Source organism: Sus scrofa, chromosome 6, assembly GCF_054392235.1.
Source record: "Sus scrofa isolate SSC_HxYL_T2T_F1_AM1 chromosome 6, Sscrofa_HxYL_maternal_Yorkshire_Landrace_v2.0, whole genome shotgun sequence".
NCBI classification, from domain to species: domain Eukaryota; kingdom Metazoa; phylum Chordata; class Mammalia; order Artiodactyla; family Suidae; genus Sus; species Sus scrofa.
Window position 1 is genome coordinate 121614105 of NC_139388.1, and position 25257 is coordinate 121639361.

A 25257-nucleotide genomic window follows, 5' to 3' on the forward strand; every position below is an offset into this window, starting at 1 on the left:
AAATACGATACCTTTTAAAATTGTACCTCACAAAATCAAATACCTCGGAATACACCTGACCAAGGAGGTAAAGGACCTATATGCCGAGAACTATAAAACTTTAACCAAAGAAATCAAAGAAGTTCTAAAGAAATGGAAAGATATTCCATGTTCCTGGATTGGGAAAATCAATATTGTAAAAATGGCCATACTACCCAAAGCAATCTACAGGTTCAATGCAATCCTTATCAATTTACCCATGACATTTTTCACAGAACTAGAACAAACAATACAAACATTTATATGGAACCACAAAAGACCCAGAATCGCCAAAGCAATTCTGAGAAACAAAAACCAAGCAGGAGGCATAACTCTCCCAGACTTCAAGAAATACTACAAAGCCACAGTCATCAAAACAGTGTGGTACTGGTATCAAAACAGACAGACAGACCAATGGAACAGAATAGAGAATCCGGAAATAAACCCTGACACCTATGGTCAATTAATCTTTGACAAGGGAGGCAAGAACATAAAATGGGAAAAAGAAAGTCTATTCAGCAAGCATCTTTGACAAGGGAGGCAAGAACATAAAATGGGAAAAAGAAAGTCTATTCAGCAAGCATTGTGGGAAACCTGGACAGCTGCATGCAAAGCAATGAAACTAGAACACACCCTCACACCATGCACAAAAATAAACTCCAAATGGCTCAAAGACTTAAATATACGACAGGACACCATCAAACTCCTAGAAGAAAATATAGGCAAAACACTCTCTGACATCAACATCATGAATATTTTCTCAGGTCAGTCTCCCAAAGCAATAGAAATTAGAGCAAAAATAAACCCATGGGACCTCATCAAACTGAAAAGCTTTTGCACAGCAAAGGAAACCCAAAAGAAAACAAAAAGACAACTTACAGAATGGGAGAAAATAGTTTCAAATGATGCAACCGACAAGGGCTTAATCTCTAGAATATAGAAGCAACTTATACAACTCAACAGCAAAAAAACCAATCAATCAATGGAAAAATGGGCAAAAGACTTGAATAGACATTTCTCCAAAGAAGATATACAGATGGCCAACAAACACATGAAAAAATGCTCAACATCGCTGATTATAAGAGAAATGCAAATCAAAACTACCATGAGATACCACCTCACACCAGTCAGAATGGCCATCATTAATAAATCCACAAATAACAAGTGCTGGAGGGGCTGTGGAGAAAAGGGAACCCTCCTGCACTGTTGGGGGGAATGTAAACTGGTACAGCCACTATGGAGAACACTTTGGAGATACCTTAGAAATCTATACATAGAACTTCCATATGACCCTGCAATCCCACTCTTGGGCATCTATCCAGACAAAGCTCTACTTAAAAGAGACACATGCACCCGCATGTTCATTGCAGCACTATTCACAATAGCCAGGACATGGAAACAACCCAAATGTCCATCAACAGATGATTGGATTTGGAAGAGGTGGTATATATACACAATGGAATACTACTCAGCCATAAAAAAGAATGACATAATGCCATTTGCAGCAACATGGATGGAACTAGAGAATCTCATCCTGAGTGAAATGAGCCAGAAAGACAAAGACAAATACCATATGATATCACTTAGAACTGGAATCTAATATCCAGCACAAATGAACATCTCCTCAGAAAAGAAAATCATGGACTTGGAGAAGAGACTTGTGTTTGCCTGATGGGAGGGGGAGGGAGTGGGAGGGATCGGGAGCTTGGGCTTATCAGACACAACTTAGAATAGATTTACAAGGAGATCCTGCTGAATAGTATTGAGAACTATGTCTAGATACTCATGTTGCAACAGAAGAAAGGATGGGGGAAAAACTGTAATTGTAATGTATACATGTAAGGATAACCTGACCCCCTTGCTGTACAGTGGGGAAAAAAAAAAAAAAGTCCCAGAATAGCCAAAGACATCCTGAAAAAGAAAAATGGAGCTGGAGGAATCAGGATCCCGGACTTCAGACTATACTACAAAGCAACAGTCATTGGCACAAACCCTGTGGTATTGGCACAAAGACAGAAATACTGATCAGTGGAACAGGACAAAAAGCCCAGAATTAAACCCATGCACCTACAGCCAACTAATCTATGACAAAGGAGGCAAGACTATATACAATGGAGAAAAGACAGCCCCTTCAATAAGTGGTGCTGGGAAAACTGGACAGCCACATGTAACAGAATGAGATTAGAACACTTCCTAACACCACACACAAAAGTAAACTCAAAATGGATTAAAGACCTCGATATAAGACCAGATACCACAAAACTCTTAGAGGATAACATAGGCCAAACAAGCTCTGACATAAACGACAGCGACATCTTCTCAGATCTACATCTTAGACTATTGACAAGAAAAACAAAAATAAACAAATGGGACCTAGTCAAACTTAAAAGTTTCCGCACAGCAAAGGAAACCCTAAACACAACGAAAAGACAACCCACAGAATGGGATAAAATATCTGCAAATGAATCAACTGACAAGGGATTAATCTCCAAAATTTATGAACACCTCCTGCAGCTCCATACCAAAAAAAACCATCAAACCCATCAAAAAAAAGTGGACAGGAGATCTAAACAGGCAGTTCTCCAAAGAAACAGAACACATACAGATGGCCAAAAACACATGAAAAGATGGTCAACATCACTCATCATTAGAGAGATGCAGATCAAAACCACTATGAGGTGCCACCTTTCACCGGCCAGAATGGCCATCATCAAAAAGTCTACAAACAGTAAGTGCTGGAGAGGGTGTGGAGAAAAAGGAACCCTATGACACTGTTGGTGGGATTGTCAATTGGTGCAACCACTGTGGACAACAGGATGGAGATTCCTCAGAAAACCAAACAGAGAACTACCATTGGATCCAGCAATCCCACTCCTGGGCCCCTATCCAGAGAAATCCATGACTTGAAAAGACACATGTATCCCAGTGTTCACCGCAGCACTCTTTGTGATAGCCAAGACATGGAAACAACATAAATGTCCATCGACAGAGGAGTGGATCAAGAAAAGGTGGTACATATACACAGTGGGATATTACTCAGCCATTAAAAGGAATGAAATACTGGCATTTTTAGCAACATGGATGGACCTAGGAATTATCATGCTAAGTGAAGTCAGTCAGACAATGAGACACAAACATCAAATGCTTTCACTGACATGTGGAATCTGAGAAAAGGACACAATGAACTTCTTTTCAGAACAGATGCTGACTCACAGACTTTGAAAAACTTATGGTTTCCAAATGAGACAGGTTGAGGGGTCGGTGGATGCACTGGGGTTTTGGGATGGAAATGCTATAAAACTGGGTTGTGATGATCATTGTAAAGTATAAATGTAATAAAACTCCTTGAATAATTTTAAAAAAGAAAAAAAAAGAAGCTTGTAAAATACATACTTTAGTAATAAGAAACTAAATAATGCCAATTAGAAATTTTTGCTTAGACAGAAGAGTTGTTTGTGAGTTGGGAATAAATATTATCAAATATTTATTGTGTAAATTAATAAGAAATTATCTTAATACAGACATAATTTAAAAAGTCAGGCATAACATGATGGAAAATTGAATATATGTCAGGAAAGGATCATAAGATCCTTAAACTATTCAAGAAGTTAATGATGTTTATTATGCTTCACATCAGTTAATGAAATATGCATTCCAAAAATTCTAATAATTTATAGCTCAAAAACATAAATAAAATATATCATATGAAAAATCTCAACATTAAACATTCTAAACTTCATCATATAAAAATATGGCCTCATAAATCAGAAAGAGAAAGACAAACACCATGTGATATCACTCATACATGGAATCTAAAGTATGACACAGGAGTTCCCATTGTGGTGCAGTGGAAATGAATCAGATTAGCAACAATAAGGCCGCAGGTTTGAACCGTGGCCTCTCTCAGTAGATTAAGGATCCGGCATTGCTGTGAGCTGTGGTTCAGGTCACAGATGTGGCTTTGATCTGGCGTTGCTGTGGCTCTGGTGTTGGCTGGCAGCTGTAGCTTCAATTAGACCCCTAGCCTGGGTACCTCCATATGTCACAAGTGTGACTCTAAAATGCAAAATACATATATATGGCACAAATGAACCCATCTACAAAACAGAAACAGACTCACAGACACAGAGAACAGACTTGTTGCCAAGAGGGAGTAGGGAGGGAGTGGGATAGATGGAAAATTTAGGGTTGGTAGATGCAAACTATTATATTTAGAATAGATAAGCAATGAGGTTCTACTGTACAGGACAGAGAACTATATCCAATGTCTTGGAATTAAACATGACAGAAGATAGTTTGAGAAAAAGAATGTGTATATATGTTTGACTGGGTCACTATGCTGTATAGCAGTAATTAACACAACACTGTAAATCAGCTATACTTTAATCAAAAAAATAACATGATAAATGCATATTATCTCATTAAGAAAAATAATTCAATTTCTGTTTCACTCTATGTACCTGGTTATTTTGACATTTTATATTCATTTTATTTATTTATTTATTTATTTATTTATTTTGCTTTTTAGGGCCACACCCGCAGCATATGGCAGTTCCCAGGCTAGAGGTCCAATCAGAGCTATGGCTGCTGGCCTATACCACAGCCACAGCAGCGTAGGATCCGAGCCGCATCTGCGATCTACACCACAGTTCATGGCAACACCACACCCTTAACTCACTGAATGAGGCCAGGGATCGAACCTGCAACCTCATGGTTCCTAGTTGGATTTGTTTCCACTGTGCCATGACGGGAACTCCTTGCCATTTTATATTCATTAAGGGTTTTTAGGACTTGTAATTTTCTCTGCTAAATTAAACTCTTTATCTATGCCCATTTTTAAGAAAAATAAAAAATAAAAATACGGCTTCAAATTATATAAAGCAAAATATGGATAAACAAAAATGAAGAAATAATTTAAAAATCCACTATCATACTGAGATACTTTAATACAGCTTTCAAAGCAATTGATACATTAGTCAGGACATAAATCAGAAATATAAAAGATTTAAATACAACTAGCACAGTTCACAAAATTAACCTATATAGAATTGAATCCCACTATCAGAAAAAATCTTTTTCCAAAATAAAAAATGACCTGCTGTATAGCACTGGGAACTACATCTAGTCACTTATGATGAAGCATGATGGAGGATAATGTGAGAAAAAGAATGTATATATGTATATGTGACTGGGTCACCTTGCTGTACAGTAGAAAACCAGCTATAATGGAAAAAAATCATTTAAAATTAAAAATTAAAAACAAAATAAAAAATTATGCAAATTACATATATAATAGGAAACAAATTAAGCCTTAATAAAATTTAAATAATATCTACAATATATACTACCTTTATGAACAAATCAGAATTAAAATTTAATTTAAAATAAATAACCTTAAAATTTAGGGGCCATAGAAGGGTTAATTTGTCTAAGACTGATCACAGAAGGCTAACTTCGCAGAGTGTTTGCCTTCAACAAAGTTCCAGGAAATTGGTTAAGGTCTAATTTAGCAAAACTACCCAAATAAATGGAGAGATCAATCATGTTCATTTCAAGGATCCCAGTATAAAGATTTCATTCCTCTATCATATAATCCATAAACAAATGAGATTCCAATCATAATTCCAATCAAATTTCTGAAGGAAATGAAAAAAACTGAAATTTATATAGAAGGACAAAAGTCAGGAATAGCCTAAAACTCATAAGGAAATATAAGACTAGAAGACTTATCACAATAGATAATCAAAACTCACTATAGAAATTCAGTAATGTAGACATTAGGTATGGAGATAAAGATGTTAAATAGATCAAAAAAATGTTAAAAAAATCGAAAAAGAGAGCCACATAAAACAAATATGGAATCCTCATATGTGAGAGATGGCTGTAAATATTAACATATAAATAAACATAATAAATTATAACAATTTATTTTCTAAGTAACAAAAACTGTAATTGGTACCTAACTTCACACTTCACCCACATATGAATTTCAAATTGATTTATACCTGGCTTTATATCTGGCCAGTGAAATAGGCATTACTAAAATTCTGGAGATAGTTTATTACTTCTAAATTTATAAATAAAAGATAGAATGAGAAAAACTCAATTTTGAATATTTTAAACATATTTTAATCTAAAAGTATCTGGTAAATACAAAAAGCAAAATTACAAACCATTTAGAATAAAATATCAGAGAATATGTTTTGACTTCAAGGTAGGAAAAATTTATTTTAAAAGTTGAGAAAAAAATCACAACACTTCAAAGGAAAATAAGTCATAACTTTTACTACATTAAAATTGAAGTTTCTCTTCATCAGAAGTTACCATAAAGAAATGAAAGATTATGGGGTGAAAATATTTAACACGTAACTTTAAAATAATCAGTATCCATAACATACAACAAATTCCTAAGGTCAGTTTAAAAAAAAAAAAACTATCACTCAACCTATAGAGTAAAAAGCATCAGTAAATAGGTTTATTATAGAAAAGGAAAAACAAATTGACCCCCAAAAGCCAATAAAAATATGCTGTTTCACTCAATTTAAAAAGTCATAATGAGGGAGTTCCAGTCGTGGCGCAATGGTTAAGGAATCCGACTAGGAACCATGAGGTTGCGGGTTCGGTCCCTGCCCTTGCTCAGTGGGTTAACGATCCGGCATTGCCGTGAGCTGTGGTGTAGGTTGCAGATGCGGTTCAGATCCCTCGTTGCTGTGGCTCTGGCGTAGGCTGGCAGCTACAGCTCCAATTCGACCCCTAGCATATGGAACCTCCATATGCCGCAGGAGCGGCCCAAGAAATAGCAAAAAGACAAAAAAAAAAAAAAAAAAAAAAGTCATAATGAGACACAATTAAAGAGCCTTATAATAGAAAGTAGCAAAAACTCCACAAAAATACATAATTTTAGCTCTAGGTAGAAATGCAAATTGGTACAGGGATGTGTATATTATTGCCTTTTTCTGAACCATTATTTCTTTTCACCACTTTATTATTTTCTTTACTATAGTGAATGAGATGTGATAAAAGAGGAAGGCAGAAAAGGGTCATAAGGAAAGGTCAGGGAGACACCAAGTCCGAGAGGACTCAGCCTATCATTCCTGATGGGAACAACCAGCGAACAGATGCAGGTAGCTTCTAAAAAAGCTGAGAATGATCCCAGGCTGACAGTCACCAAGGAAACAAAGGACCTCAGTCCTAAAACCACAGGAACTGAATTTTGCCAAAACTGAATGAGCCTGAAAACAGATTTATCGTGTGGTTTCCAGAAAGTAATGCAGGGCTGATGACACCTTAGTTTCAGTTGGAAAAAATCTAGAGTAGAAGAACCAGCTGAGCCATGACCCAGAGAAACTTTGTGTTAACAAATGGGTGCTATTTTGGAGTTCCTGTTGTAGCTCAGCAGTTAATAAACCCGACTAGAGTACATGAGGATGGGGTTCCATCCCTGGCCTTGATCAGCGGGTTAAGGATCCAGCACTGCCATGAGCTGTGGTGTGGGTTGCAGACACAGCTTGGATCCCACATTGCTGTGGCTGTGGTGTAGGCTGGCAGCTACAGCTCTGATTCGACCCCTAGCCTGGGAACCACCATATGCCCTGGGTGTGGCCCTAAAAAGACAAAAACAAAACAAAACCAAACAAAACAGAAAAACAAATGGGTGCTATTTTAAGCTGCTAAAATTCTGTTAATATGCAATAGAAAACCAAAATAGATGGAAAATTGGCTGCTATTTAACTATTGACAGAGAATAAGTTCAAATAGCCATGATGCAAAGCTAATGTCAGTATTTTTAAACTTACCAAACTTTAAAGTACCAAACTTACTTTTAATTATGAAAACTTACAATTTTTGATAAAGCATCTAATTCATTTTTTGATGACTTTGTTTCCCTCAATACTTCAGACACTGTTTCTTCATTCTCCTCAATATTAATGTTAACGTTTTGTATTGATGTGGAGTAGAAATTACATAGATTGTTAAGTTTATTGATCTCTTTCCTAAGAGAAAAAAAACCACAATTTTGTCCACATTGAAGGGGAAATTATATTTTAAATTAAATTGAAATTAGCTTCTGACTTAATAATGTGGATCAGTAGAATTTATTTATTTCTAAAAATTTTCCTATCTCAAAGCAACTCCCGGGAGTTCCCATTGTGGCCCAAAGGTAACAAACCCAACGAGTACCCATGAGGATGTAGGTTTGATCCCTGACCTCAATCAGCAGGTTAAGAATCCAGTGTTGCTGTGAGCTATGGTGTAGGTCACAGACAAGGCTGGGCTTTGTTATTGCTGTGGTTGTGGTGCAGGCCAGCAGATGTAGATGTGATTCGACCCCTAGCATGAGAACCTCCAGGTGCCATGGGTACAGCTCTAAAAAAACAAAAACAAAACAAAACAAAACAAAACAAAAGAATGAAAGAAAAGAAGATGTAAAAGTGGAAAGACCACACATTTTATTAAAGCTCTGGTTTACTGTCTTGTCTCCCTCAGAGTCATAGAAGTAAAAGAAATAAAATTTCAGTTTCAGAAAACAAGGGGCTTATTTAAAGAGAAGTAATTGCCAAGGAGATCTTTGTTCCTGTGTGACCTTCCACAAAAAGGACCAGCGTTAATCCATGAACCACATAATCCTTTCTTACCTGGTTGGTAGAAAACATGTTCCAAATATAAAAGTCGCTTTAGCCCATGGTTATATAGTTTAATATATGAAAATGACAAAACTATAATTTGCTAAAAATATCAGCAAGTAATACAGGTAAATCCGACTTTGTTTAAGACCCCATGAACAAAAAAATAGAATGGGAGGTTTATTTGAAACCCATATAAGAGATGAGAGAGTAAATCATTTGTGTGCAATAAGATCCTACAAAGCAATATGGAATAGAAAAACTATCCAAAACACTATGAGCAGAGGAGATAAACAAAAATTCACAAGAAAATAAATGTCAATGGCCAATACATGGTTTACTGAATTGGCCCAGGCTCTCATGCACTAACCCTATTTTAGGTGTAGAGCCAAATGAAACTAAAAGACGCAACCTCACTAGAGAAGTGAAAATTAAAACAACAAATAGGCAAGAAGATTCTTTTTTACCCTTCCATGTCTGGAAAATACAGGCTTCCTATCAGAATTCTAGAAGTCAGATCAGTGAGAGGTTGAGAGCCACAGCAGTTAAAATGTGCATGTTTGGTTAAAGTTCCTTCTTTTGAAATAATGTTTCTTTTCTCAATGGTATCTATTTCCCCACTCCAGATAAAAAACTATAGATTTTGGCTAAGATGTGGGCATTGCCCAGTGTCATGGAATGTAGGAGCTTAGTATTATTTTAGTTATCTCCTCATTCTCTCTTTCCTGAAACATCAACTGATGCCACCAATTCCTCAGCCTTTTGAGAATTTTTTAGTGTAAAAGTTTGCTACTAGGTTTGCCCCCACTGGTACTTGAGATAAATCAGAATAAATCTAGAAGAATAAAATGCAAAGAATCACTCTGTTAAGAATTACTATTAAGCAGAGCAATAAAGATACCAAAGTATACATGCTATGTGTTTCCATTCATATGTAATTCATGAATAGACAAAACTAATGATAGTGATAGAAGTCAGAATGGAGACAACCCCTTTGGGGGAATGGTATGCACTAATAAGGGGAACAAAACAAACAAACAAAAACCCTTTAGTATGCTTGGAGTTCCCATTGTGGCTCAGGAGATATATATAACCACATAACCATTGTCTAAAGGGACTTTTATATTTGGAACATGTTTTCTACCAACCAGGTAAGAAAGGATTATGTGGTTCATGGATAAGAGCTGGTCTTTTTGTGGAAGGTCACACAGGAACAAAGATCTCCTTGGCAATTACTTTTACTATCCATGAGGATGTAGGTTTGACCCCTGGCCTCCCTCAGTGGTTAAGGATCCATGAGCTGTGGTGTAGGTCACAGACGCAGCTCGGATCCCACGTTGCTATGGCTGTGTCATAGATCAGCATCTGCAGCTCCGATTCAACCCCTAGCCTGGAACCTTCTAGTATGCTGGAAATTCTCTCTATCTTAACCTGGAGCATGATTTTATATGTATACATAAAATCATCAGTCTGTATACTTGATAGCTCACATAATCATGTTTCTCTAATGTTTGCAATTTCTCAACAAATTAAAAAATACTGAAGGAAAATTAAACATATCTTTAGAATTTTATTTAATAAATCATTTATCCAGGAGTTGCTGTGGTAGCACAGTGGAAACGAATCTGACTAGGAACCACGAGGTTGTAGGTTCAATCCCTGGCCTTGCTCAGTTGGTTAAGGATCCAGCGTTGCCATGAGCTGTGGTGTAAGTCACAGACGTGACTTGGATCTGGTGTTGCTGTGGCTCTAGCATAGGTCAGCACCTGTAGCTCAGATTAGACCCCTAGCCTGGGACCCTCCATATGCCATGGGTGTGGCCCTAAAAAGACAAAAAAAAAATTTTTAAATAAAAAATAAATAAATAATTTATCCACTAATGCTTGTACTAGAACTTTTGGAGAATATAGGTAAATGAGAAGAAAGTTAACAAGGAAGTTACATGGTGCGATTTAATAACAGTGAGTAAAGGAATTAATAAAAATGTGCCTTTGAATCTATTTAAATATTAGTTATAAAAACTACCATCTAATTTTTATGTTCAAAACTGAGAAGGAAAAATTTTAGAAAATGTTACAAGATGTAGAATGTTGTAGTTGTAATTGAGGTGAACTAACATCTGTTTGTAAAATAGATAAATGAAATGCTGAATATATATATATGATGTTTATATACAGAGAGAGAAAAAATTATTAAAATAGAGATAGAAATATAATCGATAGCTTCAAGATATCAAAACAAGACTAAGAGGGTAGAAAATTGAGGCCATTATGGTCTCAAATCTTCATCTGTTCCTGCATACTCTTCCCTTGTCATGCAACCTTGTAGGTTTCTCTACCTGACTTTGACCCTTGTTTTTTGACTTATCCTAGTCATTTGGATGTTCATGTGTGAGTGTGCTGGCTTGCTCTTACTCCTCTCCTATTACCATGAGAACATTTCTAACAGACTGGAGAAAAAGAGTACAGCCAAACCTCCCTAGTTGCCTCAGCTAAGGCTGCTGCTGACAACTGTCATTGTGGAATCCTCCCTCTAGCGCATTAGCCCTGAGATCTAGTCCACTCAACAGCCTTTAAGTGTCAATATTGAGATACCTAGGCCAAGCATCAAAATGGGGAGGGACACAGCCCCACCCACCAGCAGACAAGCTGCCTTAAGATTCCCTGGGCCCATAACCACTTCTGGTTACATCCCTGCCCACCAAAGGGTCTAGTACCCAGATCCACCCACTAGTGGGCAGGCACCAGTCCCTGAATTCCCTAGGCCCTCACCCTGCCCTCTAGAGGGTCTGCTCTAACCTCTGAACCAGCCTCACCCACCAGAGAGCAGACACAGACTCAAGAAAGCCCCAATCCCACAGACTGCAAACTCAGCCTGCCCATCAGCAAGTAAACCCCTGCCCTGGGACCAAGAGGGCCCAGGCCCTGCCCACTATCAGGCCAATAACCTGGGCTCTGTACTCAACTGTGCCAGGAACCATATCCTAAATACCTATGATCTATACTAAATCATTGACCAATTTCAATACATAACAATCTTGTATCACACAGAAACATGAAGAATTTAAAACCAACAAGAGGAACTAGAAGAATGTCATAAAATACAAATATATAAGAAATGTAATAAAAGTCAATTATGCAAAATATAATTAATCTATATTTTTAACTATTCCATTTTATTAGAAATAAAATAAATGTGAGTTAATTAATTAGATGCTATATTTATAATTAATACAAGGCTATATAATTTTTTATAATAACCCATGCTGTAATTTTTTTTAAATAGTCACTTTTTCACATATTTAACAGGGACATATATTGTTGTGTACATATCCGTAGACATTTTGGCAATACACACAAAGAGCTCTGAAATGACACAGAGCTTTGAAATTCCTACTGCTTTAGGAATTTAAACACACTAGTTTGCATGTGTAAAAAGTGCATATTTTATTTATATATAAACTTGGTAATAAGATAAATGAGTAATTAAGATTCTTTCCTTTATCTGAATTTTTTATATAGGAATATAAATTACATTTTTAATTAATATTTTATTTCTAAATGCTATAAATAAAATCTGTGGAAAATACTTACTTGTAGGCCTCTATACTTATTTCATCATCACGAATATCCTTTTCCATGTGTTCTCTATTTTGTTTAGCATTCAATTTCGCTTTTTTGAGATTTTCTATGGCTTCTTCAAGTTCTCCATGAATTTGTTTGTATAGCTCCATTACCTAGAAGTAAGAAATATGTGTGATAATATAAGTACTTAATGGCTAATTAAAATAATCAGACAAGAGAAAGGACTTAGAATAGTCTTGATTTAGATTATAAATGTTATTTCAATTTTCTTCCCATATTTAGTCCACTGTTTAGCAGAGTAGAGTTTCAGGCTTCTTTTACCCTGAAAGGCATCAATATTAGAGATATAGAAGTTTCTGAAGAAAATATCTTCAATATCCTGGTTAACATGTTCAAAACAAAATCATTATCTTTTCATCCATAAAAAACTATGACTTTTTATTGCTTTTATTTTTCAAATAATAGTTTATTATAGAAAAATCATAAAACAGATGAAAAATGAAAAAATTTTAAATTACCTATAATTTTCTCACTCATGAATAATCACTATTATCTTAATGCAAGAGTACAAAATATTTCCTCTCTACTGTTTCCATTACTTATCAGATATCATAAACATTCTCCCTTCTCTCTCCAGCTCTCCCTTCTCTGTTAAACTAAGGATGGTTAAAGAGGTCATGGTTGAAAGGAATTACAGTTCAGGATGTTCTGTTGGAAAGTTGGAGGGATAGGAGTAGAAGAAAGTACTAGGGAGTAAGCAGTCCTTTCCCCGGGGGCCAAGTGATAGATCAATATAAGGCAGTAGCCTCCTGAAAAAAACAGTAATTTTCATTAATTTTTATTTTATTTCATTTTATTACTTTACTGTGATAAGAATATTTAACATGATAACTATCCTTTAACAAAGTTTTAAGTGTGCAATACAGTACTGTTAACTGTAGGCACTATACTATACAGCAGATTCCTAACACTCATCTTGCAGAACTAAGTCTTTATAACCACTGAACAACAACTCTCCATTCCCCCTCCCAAAGCCCCTACCTCTTTGCTTCTATGAGTGTGACTATTATAGACATCTTACGTCAGTGGAATCATGCAGTATGTCTGTCACCTTTTTATTTACTTAGCATAATAATGTCCTCTGGGTCCATCTATGTTGTTACAATATGGCAGGTTTCCTTCTTTTTAAAGGCTGACTTACATTCCACTGTATACATATACCACATACATTTTAGAATTAGCTTGTAAAACTCTACAAGAAAAAACCTGTTGAGGTTTTATGATTGCATTTATTTTACAGATAAATTTGGAGAGAATTTTACAAAATTTAATCATCTAGTACATTAATATAGCTTACCTATGTAGCACTTTTAAATTTCTTTCAGTAATATTCTTAATTTTCCATGTAGAGACCTTACATATCATTTGTTACAGTTACTTCTAGATACTTTATATTCTATGTTATAACAAATGCTAGTTTAAAATAAATTTTATTTTTGTATTGGTTGCTGGTATATAGGAATGTGTGGATTTTTAAATTTTACCTTTGTATACAACTAAAATTCATCTGTGGACTTGTCTAGATTTCATGTGTACATAATTACATCATCTGCACATCAAAGGAAACCATCAATAAAATAAAAAGACAAGCTACCAAATGGGAAAAGATAATCACTAATCACATTTTCAATAAGGAATTAATATCCAAAATATATGAAGAACTCACAACTCAACAAAAAAAAAATAAATAACTTAACTTAAAAATGGGCAAAGGTGCTAAACAGACTTTTTTTCCAAATGAGACATATAGAGAGCCAAGAGGCACATGAAAAGGTGTTCACCATCACTAGTTATTACGGAAATGAAAATAAAAACCACAGTGAGATTTCACTTCATGACCATTAGAATGGTTATCATCAAAAAAAGGAAGAAATAACATGTGTTGAAAGGTTGTGCACAAAAGGGAACCCTTGTGACCTGTTAGTTGGAATATAAATTGGTATAGCCACTATGGAAAACATTATGGAGATTTCTCAAAAAATTAACAGAACTACCATATAATCCAGTTATTCCATTTCTGGGTATTAATCCAAAAAATATGAAAACAGTAATTTGAAAAGGTACCTGCACTCCTATGTTCACTGAAGCATTATATATAATAGCCAAGATATGGAACAACCTACGTGCTCATCAGGGGATGAATGGGTAAAGAAAATGTGGTGTGTATATATATAGAATGGATATATATAGAATGGATACTACTCAACTATAAAAGAAAGAAATCTTGCCATTTGTAACAACATGGGCAGACCTTAAGGGTATTATGCCAAGTGCAATAAATCAGATGGAGAAAGACAAGTATCATATGTGCAATGTTAAAAAAATAACTGGAGTTCCAATCATGGCTAAGGGGTTAATGAACCCAACTAGTATGCATGAGGATGCGGGTTCGATCCCTGGCCTCACTCAGTGGGTTAAGGATCCAGGATTGCCATGAGCTATGGCATAAGGTCATAGATGTGGCTTGAATCCTGTTTTGCCGTGGCTGTGGCATAGGCCGGCAGCTACAGCTCTGATTTTTTCTCTAGCATGGAAACTTCCATATGCCACCGGTATGATCCTAAAAAGAAAAAAAAATACAAATAATAATAATAATTGAATAGATAAAACAAAACAAACATGTAGATACACAGAAAAGAGTAGTGGTTATCAGAGAGGAGTGGCAGGCTGAAACAGGTAAAGGAGGGCCAACTATATGGTGATAGATGGTTACAGTGTATACAGAGAAAGAAATATATAATATTATACACATGAAACATAATGTTTAGGAAATAAAAAAGAGAAGGCACAGAAAATATTAGGAGTGAAAAAGGAGACCACTACATAGTGTATAAACTATAGAAAAGATAAAAAGATACAAGAACTTCCAACAAATTTGAAATTTTGATGAAATGGACATATTCATAGAAAACTACAACTAACCAAAAAGATCACAAGAAGAAATAGAGTATCTTATTGAGGAAATTGAAAGCAAAACTGAAAAACTGTAGTCAAGTGGCTTCAATGGCAAACTCTAATTAATGTTAGTCTTATACCACTCTTCCAGGTAGGGAAAGAAGAAATAATCCCCAGTTACCTTGAAGAATCTAGCAAACCCCTAAAACTAAAACCCGACAGGAACATTATTAAACAATTACATGACTTTCTTACTCATGAACTTGGATTTAAAACACTAAAAAAATAATTAGCAAATCTATCACCATGTAACATCTAACTTAATAGAAAAAAATTAATATTTCACCTTTGAAATTGGGAATCTGACAATGATGCCACAAATATTACCACTTCAACTAGTCAGCTTTGTAGTAGAGATCTGAGCCAATGAAAGCTCTAGACTAACTTAAGGCAATATAATAAAATAAAAAGTATACTGCTTTGGAAGGGGAGGAAATAAAACTGTGCTTATGTGCACATTAATTTTTAGAATAGCACAGATATTAGTAACAAGATTTTCCTTCAGGCACAGGATTGTAGCAGTATATATTCTGATAGGGAGCAAGGATTATACTAAGATGATGGGATAAGCAAACAAAAATCCCAGGAAATACAGCAGAATTTCTATCAACGGAATAAAAGCAATAAATAATGCCCCATGTCTAATCTGTCCTATAGGTATTGCTGGAGTACTGGTCTCAAATTATGGGGTGTTGGTGATATCATATGAGGCAAATGCATCTCCAAGGAAAGCTCTCAGGGTGCCTTAGTGTGAGACTGGTAAAACACATGGATACTCTCTTGATTTGGATATTTTTGTGGTTCTGTGATGTTAAGAGGCTGAGCTGCTTTTAGAAGCTGAAGGTTACACTGAGCCTTTGAGCTTGGTCTGCAAGTAGCAACATACTAAGACTCAAGCACACTGGCTAGAGGTCTTCAATTATTTAAGCCATTGAATTACTTCAGCAGGCCTCCAGCCAGGGCCTCAGTTAAAATAGAATAAAACAAAACAACACAAAGCTGTAATACAAACAAAACACTATATTACACATACCCCCACTCCCTAACAACCACTAATTTTCTTTCTGTCTTTATGGATTTACCTTTTCTGGATATTTCACACAATATGTGGGTTTTTTTAATCTGGATTTTTTATTTAGGATAATGCTTCAACATTTACCCATCCTGATACATGTATCAGTACTTCATTTTTTATGGCTGAATAATATTCCATAGCATGGGTATAGCACATTTGGTTTAGTCATTCAGCTAGTATATGAAAACACCACTGACTTTTCTGTGTTGTTTGCATCCTGTAACTTTTTTTTATATAACTCAATGAATTTACTACATTTATAGTTGTACAATGATCATCACAACCCAGTTTTATAGCATTTCCATCCCAAAACCCCAGTGCATCCACCGACCCCTCAACCTGTCTCATTTGGAAACCATAAGTTTTTCAAAGTCTGTGAGTCAGCATCTGTTCTGAAAAGAAGTTCATTGTGTCCTTTTCTCAGATTCCACATGTCAGTGAAAGCATTTGATGTTTGTGTCTCATTGTCTGACTGACTTCACTTAGCATGATAATTCCTAGGTCCATCCATGTTGCTAAAAATGCCAGTATTTCATTCCTTTTAATGGCTGAGTAATATCCCACTGTGTATATGTACCACCTTTTCTTGATCCACTCCTCTGTCGATGGACATTTATGTTGTTTCCATGTCTTGGCTATCACAAAGAGTGCTGCGGTGAACACTGGGATACATGTGTCTTTTCAAGTCATGGATTTCTCTGGATAGGGGCCCAGGAGTGGGATTGCTGGATCCAATGGTAGTTCTCTGTTTGGTTTTCTGAGGAATCTCCATCCTGTTGTCCACAGTGGTTGCACCAATTGACAATCCCACCAACAGTGTCATAGGGTTCCTTTTTCTCCACACCCTCTCCAGCACTTACTGTTTGTAGACTTTTTGATGATGGCCATTCTGGCCGGTGAAAGGTGGCACCTCATAGTGGTTTTGATCTGCATCTCTCTAATGATGAGTGATGTTGACCATCTTTTCATGTGTTTTTGGCCATCTGTATGTGTTCTGTTTCTTTGGAGAACTGCCTGTTTAGATCTCCTGCCCACTTTTTTTTGATGGGTTTGATGGTTTTTTTGGTATGGAGCTGCAGGAGGTGTTCATAAATTTTGGAGATTAATCCCTTGTCAGTTGATTCATTTGCAGATATTTTATCCCATTCTGTGGGTTGTCTTTTCATTGTGTTTAGGGTTTCCTTTGCTGTGCGGAAACTTTTAAGTTTGACTAGGTCCCATTTGTTTATTTTTGTTTTTCTTGTCAATAGTCTAAGATGTAGATCTGAGAAGATGTCCCTGTCGTTTATGTCATTAAAATATTCCTCACTTTAAAGTCTATTTTTTCATATATGAGTATTGCTACTCCAGCTTTCTTTTGATTCCCATTTGCATGGAATATTTTCTTCCATCCTTCACTTTCAATTTGTATGTGTCCCTAGAAGTGAAGCTGATCTCTTGAAGATAGCCTATATATAATGGTCTGTATCCATTCAGCCAGTCTATGTCTTTTGGTTGGGGCATTTAGTCCATTTACATTTAAGGTAATTATTGATATGTATAGTCTTATTGCCATATTATTAGTTGCTTTGGATTTGTTTTGTTGTTCTTTTTTCTTTCCTTCTTCTCTTGTTCTCTCCTCTTCTGGTTTGATAACTATCTTTAGTGTTGTATTTGAGTTGATTTTTCTTATTTGTGTATCAATTGTAGATTTTCGGTTTGCAGTTATTCTGAAGTTTTGATATCAGAGTCTATGTATATACGTAATTGCTTTAAGTTGTTGGTCTCTTAATTGCAAGCACATCTTCATTGTCATGCATTTGTACCCTCCTCTTCTCACAATTTCTGATTTTGATGGCATAATTGTGCATGGATGATTTTGTATCTTTATTGTATATATACCTTTGCTGGTGAGCCTTGTCATTTGCGGTATTTTTCTTTCTGGTTGTGGCCTTTTCTTTTCTGCCTATAGAAGTTCCTTTAGTATTTGTTGTAAAGCTGGTTTAGTGTTGTCGAATTCTCTTAGCTTTTGCTTTTCTTTGAAGGTTTTGATTTCTCCTTCAAATCTGAATGAGAGCCTTGCTAGGTAGGGTAATCTTGGTTGGAGGTTTTTTCCTTTCATCATGTTAAGTATATCATGCCACTCCCTTCTGACCTGCAGAGTTTCTGCTGAAAAATCTGCCAATAACCTGATTGGGGTTCCCTTGTATGTTATTTGTTTCTTTTCCCTAGCTGCTTTCAAGATTTTCTCTTTGTCTTTAATTTTGGTCAGTTTGATTAGTATGTGTCTCGGGGTGTTCCTCCTTGAGTTTATTTTATATGGTAGTCTTTGTTCTTCCTGGATTTGAGTGAGTGGTTCCTTTCCCATGTTAGTGAAGTTTTTGGCTATTATCTCTATGAATATTTTTTCTGTCCCTTTCTCTCTCCTCCCTCTGGCACCCCTATAATACAGATGTTGGTGTGTTTAACTTTGTCTCAGAGTTCTCTGAGACTCTCTTCATTTGTTTTCAATCTTTTTTCTCTCTTCTGTACCGCATCTGTGATTCCCACTAAGCTTTCCTCCACTTATTCATTTTTCTGCCTCCTGTAGTCTGCTGTTAGCTGCTTCTATTGAATTTTTTATTTCAGTTATTGTATTTTGCATCTCTTGTTGCCTAAGTTTTAAATCTTGTGTCTCCTAGCTCACGTTTGCTGTAAATTATCCATCTTTGCCTCCAGCATTTTTTCAGTGTCTTGCATTATCTTTAGCATCAACAGTCTTAAGTCTTTTTCCTGGAGGCTGATAATCTCCTGATCATTTAGTTGTTTTTCTGAGGTTTTTTCTTTCTCCATTATCTGAGTTATAGTTCTCTGTCTTTTCATTTTTATAGGTTTTTGGTGTGTTGACCTTTTTACAGATAATAGAGTTGTAGCCTCTCTTACTTCTGGTGTCTGCCCCCTTGTGGCTGAATTTGGTACAGGGGCTTACTGTAGGCTTCCAGTCGGGAGGGACTGGTGTCTGCCCACTGGTAGGTGGAGCTGATTCCTATCCCTCTGGTGTGTGGGGCTGTCTCTGGATGAGATTAGAGGCGGCTGTGTACCTGGGGGGTCTTTAGGAACCCTGTTTACTAATGGGTGGGGCTGTGATCCTACCTGGATTTTTATTTGGCCTAAGGCTTCTCAGCACGGATGGGTGGGGCCAGATTTTCCCAAAATGGCCACCTCCAGAGAAGGGCATGCTATGAATATTCCTAAGAGCTTCCAATGCCTTCCCTGACAAAAAGCCACATTCATCCCCTGTTTTCTTAGGAAGTCCTCCAAGAACTGCAGTCAATTCTGACCCAAACTCCTATGGAGACGTTGCTTTGCCCTGGGGCCCAGTACATGTGAAAGTCTGTGTGTGCCTTTTAAGAATGGGGTCTCAACTTCCCCTAGTCCCATGGAGCTCCTGTGCACAAGCCCCACTGGCCTTCAATGCCAGATGATCCAGGGGCTATTTCTTCCAATGCCAGATCACCAGATGTAGGGACTTGACGTGGGGCTCAGAACTCTCACTCCTGTAGGTGAGTCTCTGGAATACAGTTAAATTCCAGTCTGTGGGGCTTCTCACCTGGGAGGTATGGCATTGTTTATATCGCATAATCGCCCCTCCTACCTCTTGATGTGGCCTCCTCTTTGTCTTCTGGAGCAGGATGTCTTTTTGAAAGTTTCCGGTCCATTTCGTTGAAGATTGCTCAGCATTTGGCTGTGATTTTGTTGTTTTTAGCATCCTGCAACTTTTCTAAACTTATTAGCTCTGATAGTTTTTTTTGTGAATTCTAAATATAAGATCATGGCTTTTCTAAATTCAAGATCATGTCTTTTGCAAAAAGAATTTTATCTTCTTGTCCAATTTGGATGCTTTTATTTTTTTTTCTTGTCTTCTGCTGTATTAAAAGTCCACTTATTTAAATGTTAATCTTATCCAAAAAATGGCTTCACAGGCAAATCCATAATAATGACTGACTAAATACCTGGACATCCCAGCCTGGCTAAGTTACACAAAAAATTAAGCATTGCAGCATCATTCATAGGCTCTGTAGAAATGTTGCTATTTTCTTGATATTGATCTGCTAGAATATATTTTCTTATTTTCCTCCTATTTCCATGTCTGGTCTTCCAGCTGTTCAACAACCCCGCTTACCCTGCCTCAAACATGCCTATGTCTACCATCAGCAAAAAATACCCTAAAATAATAAAGGGATAGCAATTAACACACTATCGACAAACTTGAATGCATGAAATTAAAATGTTGACAAAAATGTGAGGTGGTATCAGTTAGAACAGGGTTTGGCTATAGCAGATAATAAGTGAAATAAACATAACTGTAGTTAATTTTTCCCTCACAGAAACAGACATAAGGCTCCTTCTGCCTTTCACTTTGGCCACCCTTAATACTGATTTACATTGCCAATGGTGGTTTGTGCAATAAAATGAACGTCAGAGCTGCAGCCCTCATATCTGGGTTGCTGTAAGTTTAGCAAATGCCTAAGTACAAAAGGATGCTACTTCTGACTCAGTCCATTTCAAGAAGTTTTTCCTAAAAACTCCTATATAACTCCTACCTACATCTCATTAGAAATACCATGAGAAAGGGAAATTTGGAAATGAATTTTAGCCTGACACACTTCCATCCAACCAAAATAAGGAGTCTACTATTAAGAATAAGGATAATACCAGAATTCTTACACACAGTGGAGAAATGGGACATCTTCAGCACAACTGCTACTTTAGTAATATAAACTGTTAGAGACACTTTGGAGAGCAATGTGATTTGATCTAATGAAACTGAAAATGTATATAACCCATGATTCAGTAAATATTCCACTAGATATATAGCCAAGAAAAATTCACACACAAATAAAGGAGAAGCATGATCATGGATACTTATTGTCTAGAGTTAAATCAGCATTATAGCCAAAAATGGGAAACAACTCAGATGACCAAGAGAAAATGGTAAATATTAAATGATGAGATATCTATTTAATGGAACATAGCAAATAAAATGTCTAAGCTAAATCCATATTTATCAAAAGTAGCTTGATCTCCAAAATAATGTCAGATTAAAAAACAAGTTGCAGAAAGTTATACAATGTTTGATAATATGAAAAACAATATCACATAATGTGCGTAAATATATACATATGTATAAAATTATTCAAATTTTGCTTAGAAACAGAATTTCATGATGAGGTAGTTTTGGAGAATGAAGGATGAAAATTAAATGAATACAGGGGACACAATGACTTAATTTATTAACTTTAAATATCAAAAAAAAATGATACAAAGTTAAATTTGTTCACTTAGTGGTAGTTATAAATAATTTATTTTTCCCTAATATGAGCCCAAAATAGGAGAACTAAGTGTTAATTACCAAAAAGATTTAATATTTCAGTTACATATTTCATCAACAATGAAACTGACTGATATATTCTATCTACATTCTTTCTCAGTTTGATTTATAGCTTCAAATAAAACCATAGTGTTTTAAATCGCTAAAACTGTATTGGTAGACTGACTAAACATCATTACTATTCCTCAGTTTAAAAGTAAAAGAAGACGACACAATTTAAATTAATGCCCATTGATTATTTTGTGTATAGCTTAATTCCTTTAGGAAATAAATAGCAAGTCAACTTTCAACGAGAATGAAACCTTTAAAGATATGCTAATTTATTATAGTTGAAAATTTTATAACTAAGCAACAATTTGTAAAATGCACAGCCATTGTTTTCACTTACCTCAAATTTTTTCTGATAATATTCCCTCAGAGCTTCAAGGTCCTGGTCCCGCTTTGCGAGCAGTAGGGGGCGATGTTTATTCATGTAGTCTATGTCTGCTTGAAGCTTTGCATTTGCTTCTTCTAATTTCCTCTTTTGCTCCTCAAAATGTTTTAGTCGACGAGTTTTATCTTCAAGGTGCCATCGTAATTCTATAATATCTCTCAAAAAAGCCTCATGTTCTAGACACAGAATAAGAAAAAAAGAAAATTAGGTTTTAAAACAAAAGTTCCAAGACATCTTTACTTCATAATAAATATGAAATACTTTAGTTTCAGAAATTACTTATCTGTGATCTTGCCATGTCTAAAATAAGTTTAGTATTGTACTATAAAATTGCTTTCTTCATTATCAAAGGGATTAAACTATATAAAAATCACTTGAAAATTATATATAAAATTAATTTACAAAATAATGTTTATCTACAATAAAATGAAGATTATGTTGAAAACAGAATAATCTCATTCACAACAGCAAAATTAAAACATTAAAATGCACTGGCCTAGTAATAAACAGTATGAGTTTTACAAGGCCAAGAGGAAGAAAATGACAAAACGCTATCAAAAAATAGAAAAGAAAATTTGAATAAATGATAAAAATTTTTGTTCTGTACAAAAATATTCGAAATTACAAATATGGAAATTTCCCTCAATTAATTGACATATTTAATTGTCAATTAGCAGACTAGAATAATTTTAGAGAAACTAGATAAAAGATTTCTTTTTTTTTTTTTTTTTTTTTTTTTTTTTTTGTCTTTTGTTGTTGTTGCTATTTCTTGGGCCGCTCCCGCGGCATATGGAGGTTCCCAGGCTAGGGGTCGAATCGGAGCTGTAGCCACCGGCCTACGCCAGAGCCACAGCAACGCGGGATCCGAGCCGCGTCTGCAACCTACACCACAGCTCACGGCAACGCCGGATCGTTAACCCACTGAGCAAGGGCAGGGACCGAACCCGCAACCTCATGGTTCCTAGTCGGATTCGTTAACCACTGCGCCACGACGGGAACTCCAAGATTTCTTCATTAAGTAAATTTTCAAGGTTAACCCAACCTTGAATTCTTGGAATAAAATTAGGTTGGCTAGCTTGGGGTTCTTTTCATCTTTTTTTAATAAATTTCTTGGTGGATTTTGCTGATGAATTCACTGAGGATATTTTGCATTTATATTCATGATTCTGGCCTGTAATGTTTCATATCTGTACTATCCTCATCTAATTTGCTTTATAATTTATGCTAGCTTCTTATACTAGGTGTAGTTTCTTTTATTTCTGTTCGCTAAGATCTTGTGGAAGTTTTAAACTGCAAGAAAAGTTCTATTGGCTTAATATGTATGTATGAATTTTGCAGGGAAGTATTTTTAGTTATTAAGTCAAAATCTTTCCTTTAATGGCTATATGTATATTTTGGTTATCTATTTATTCATCAACCCATTTTTTTCGGTGAATTTGTCTGGAGTTTTAATAATATTCTAAGACTTTTGTTCTAAATATTTTCATTATTATTAATCATTGTTACATTTTTATATACCAGTTTCATTCCTAATTGGATTTTCTCTGTTCTTGATTAAGCCTGCTATCGATTTTCCATTATTCTCTTTTTTCATTCCTCTCTTTTAACTGAGCCAACATTTAACTCTGTGTTAGAATGGCAGTGAAGCACGAGGCAGAGGCTGGAGCAATGAGATTGCAAGCAGAGTTATTGACCAACAGAGTGGTCTGGAGCTCTGAGCAAGCAAAACTCAGGCTCCCCCTTGCAGGGGAGTGCTTGGGTTTTTAGACACGGGTCCTTTTGTTGAGCCATGTAGTCTGTGGACTTGGGGCTATCTTTGTCTTTGGAAACTCATTTGTTATATGGGTTTGTTCTATATGAAGGAGTCTGCAAGTCTGGATTCGGCTGGGTTATACTGATTTTTTGTCCTTTTAGGCCTTGTTTCACTTCTCACTTAAGATTCTGCATATCTTCTGAGTTATATATATCATTAGTTAAGTATTTTGTTACTGGTTTTCTGTTTTTTTTTCCCTTTTTATTTATTTTGCTTTTATTTTTCTAAATTCTAAAGTCATATATTTCAATAACTATGAATCCACTTCTTTTCTGATATAATAAAAGCTATTAATTTTCCTTTAAATAGCAATTTAGCTTTCTTCACTCATGAAAGACAATTTTAATAAGTCTTAATGGCATAAACGTTTTCTAATTTCTTGAATTTGTGCAATGTTTGACACCATTCCCTTTTTTACTTTTTTATCCTAATTAAAACAATAGTATTTTTCTTTTAAGAAGTTAGTCACTATCTTGTTAAATATTACTATTATTATCTCCATGGTGATTTTCTATTAGTCAATCATACCTTCTCATTTTATACTCTATGCTTTTAACTATTTTATTTATTTTATCCTTCTCCTTATGTAGTTGTGATGCATGCATTCCATGTAATTTCCTCAAAGTTTACAGCTATTATGTTTTTCTTCCTTAGTCTAATAAGCCATCTAACCAATCACAGAGTTAATTAATTTTGAGTTATATTTGTTTTCTTTTAAAAACAGTATCTTAGTCCTTACTTTTATTTTAAACTTCTCTTTTTATTTCTGGAAATCTATTAAACATACCCGTTTTATAAATCTCATGTGTAATCAATACCTGACAACTTTCTGAATAAGATTCTGCTGTTTCTACCAACTCAAACTCATTGAATCTATACCTCTGTGTTTTATGATACTTGATACTGAGCTATTGTTTTATTTTGAAACTTTATCTGAGACAGTTCCCTGGTATCTAGATTAAAATTTCAGTCCTTCAGAAAAAAAAATCTGTCTTTATTCCTAAAAATGCCTGTTTTACTACCAACCCAAAAAGCATTTAAATAACATTCTCTACCTAACTCTATTCAGACATACATAGTAGAAATTTCAGTCACAAATCCATTTAGATTAGTACATTAAGAATTCTTAGGGAATATTGTTTGTTTTCCTCCACTGACCAAGCAAGACAAACAACTTTCTTTGCTCTTCAAACTGAGCAACAGTTTATTCATTATTCACACTTATCCTGGGGATTGCAGACCTTTGGATTCTCAGCTCCATGTCATGACCTCTAATTGGACTTGTCATTTGGGTGAGCCTTAGGCCTTATTTCCAGTCTCCTGTACCAACCAGATATGATCAAAA

The 25257-nt window shown here is 35.5% G+C and overlaps 1 protein-coding gene across 2 annotated transcripts in view; it reads right to left on the reverse strand.

Annotated features, from left to right (window-relative positions):
- The window catches only part of CCDC178 (coiled-coil domain containing 178), a 452566-nt gene that overhangs the window by 355026 nt on the left and 72283 nt on the right, over positions 1-25257 (reverse strand). For both annotated transcript variants that reach the window (XM_084964434.1, XM_084964435.1), the window contains 3 exons: positions 22055-22275; positions 12236-12378; positions 7859-8012 (listed from right to left, as the gene is read on the reverse strand). In XM_084964434.1, the coding sequence (XP_084820560.1) occupies positions 7859-8012; positions 12236-12378; positions 22055-22275 (518 nt within the window). The remainder of the gene's footprint in view (positions 1-7858; positions 8013-12235; positions 12379-22054; positions 22276-25257) is intronic.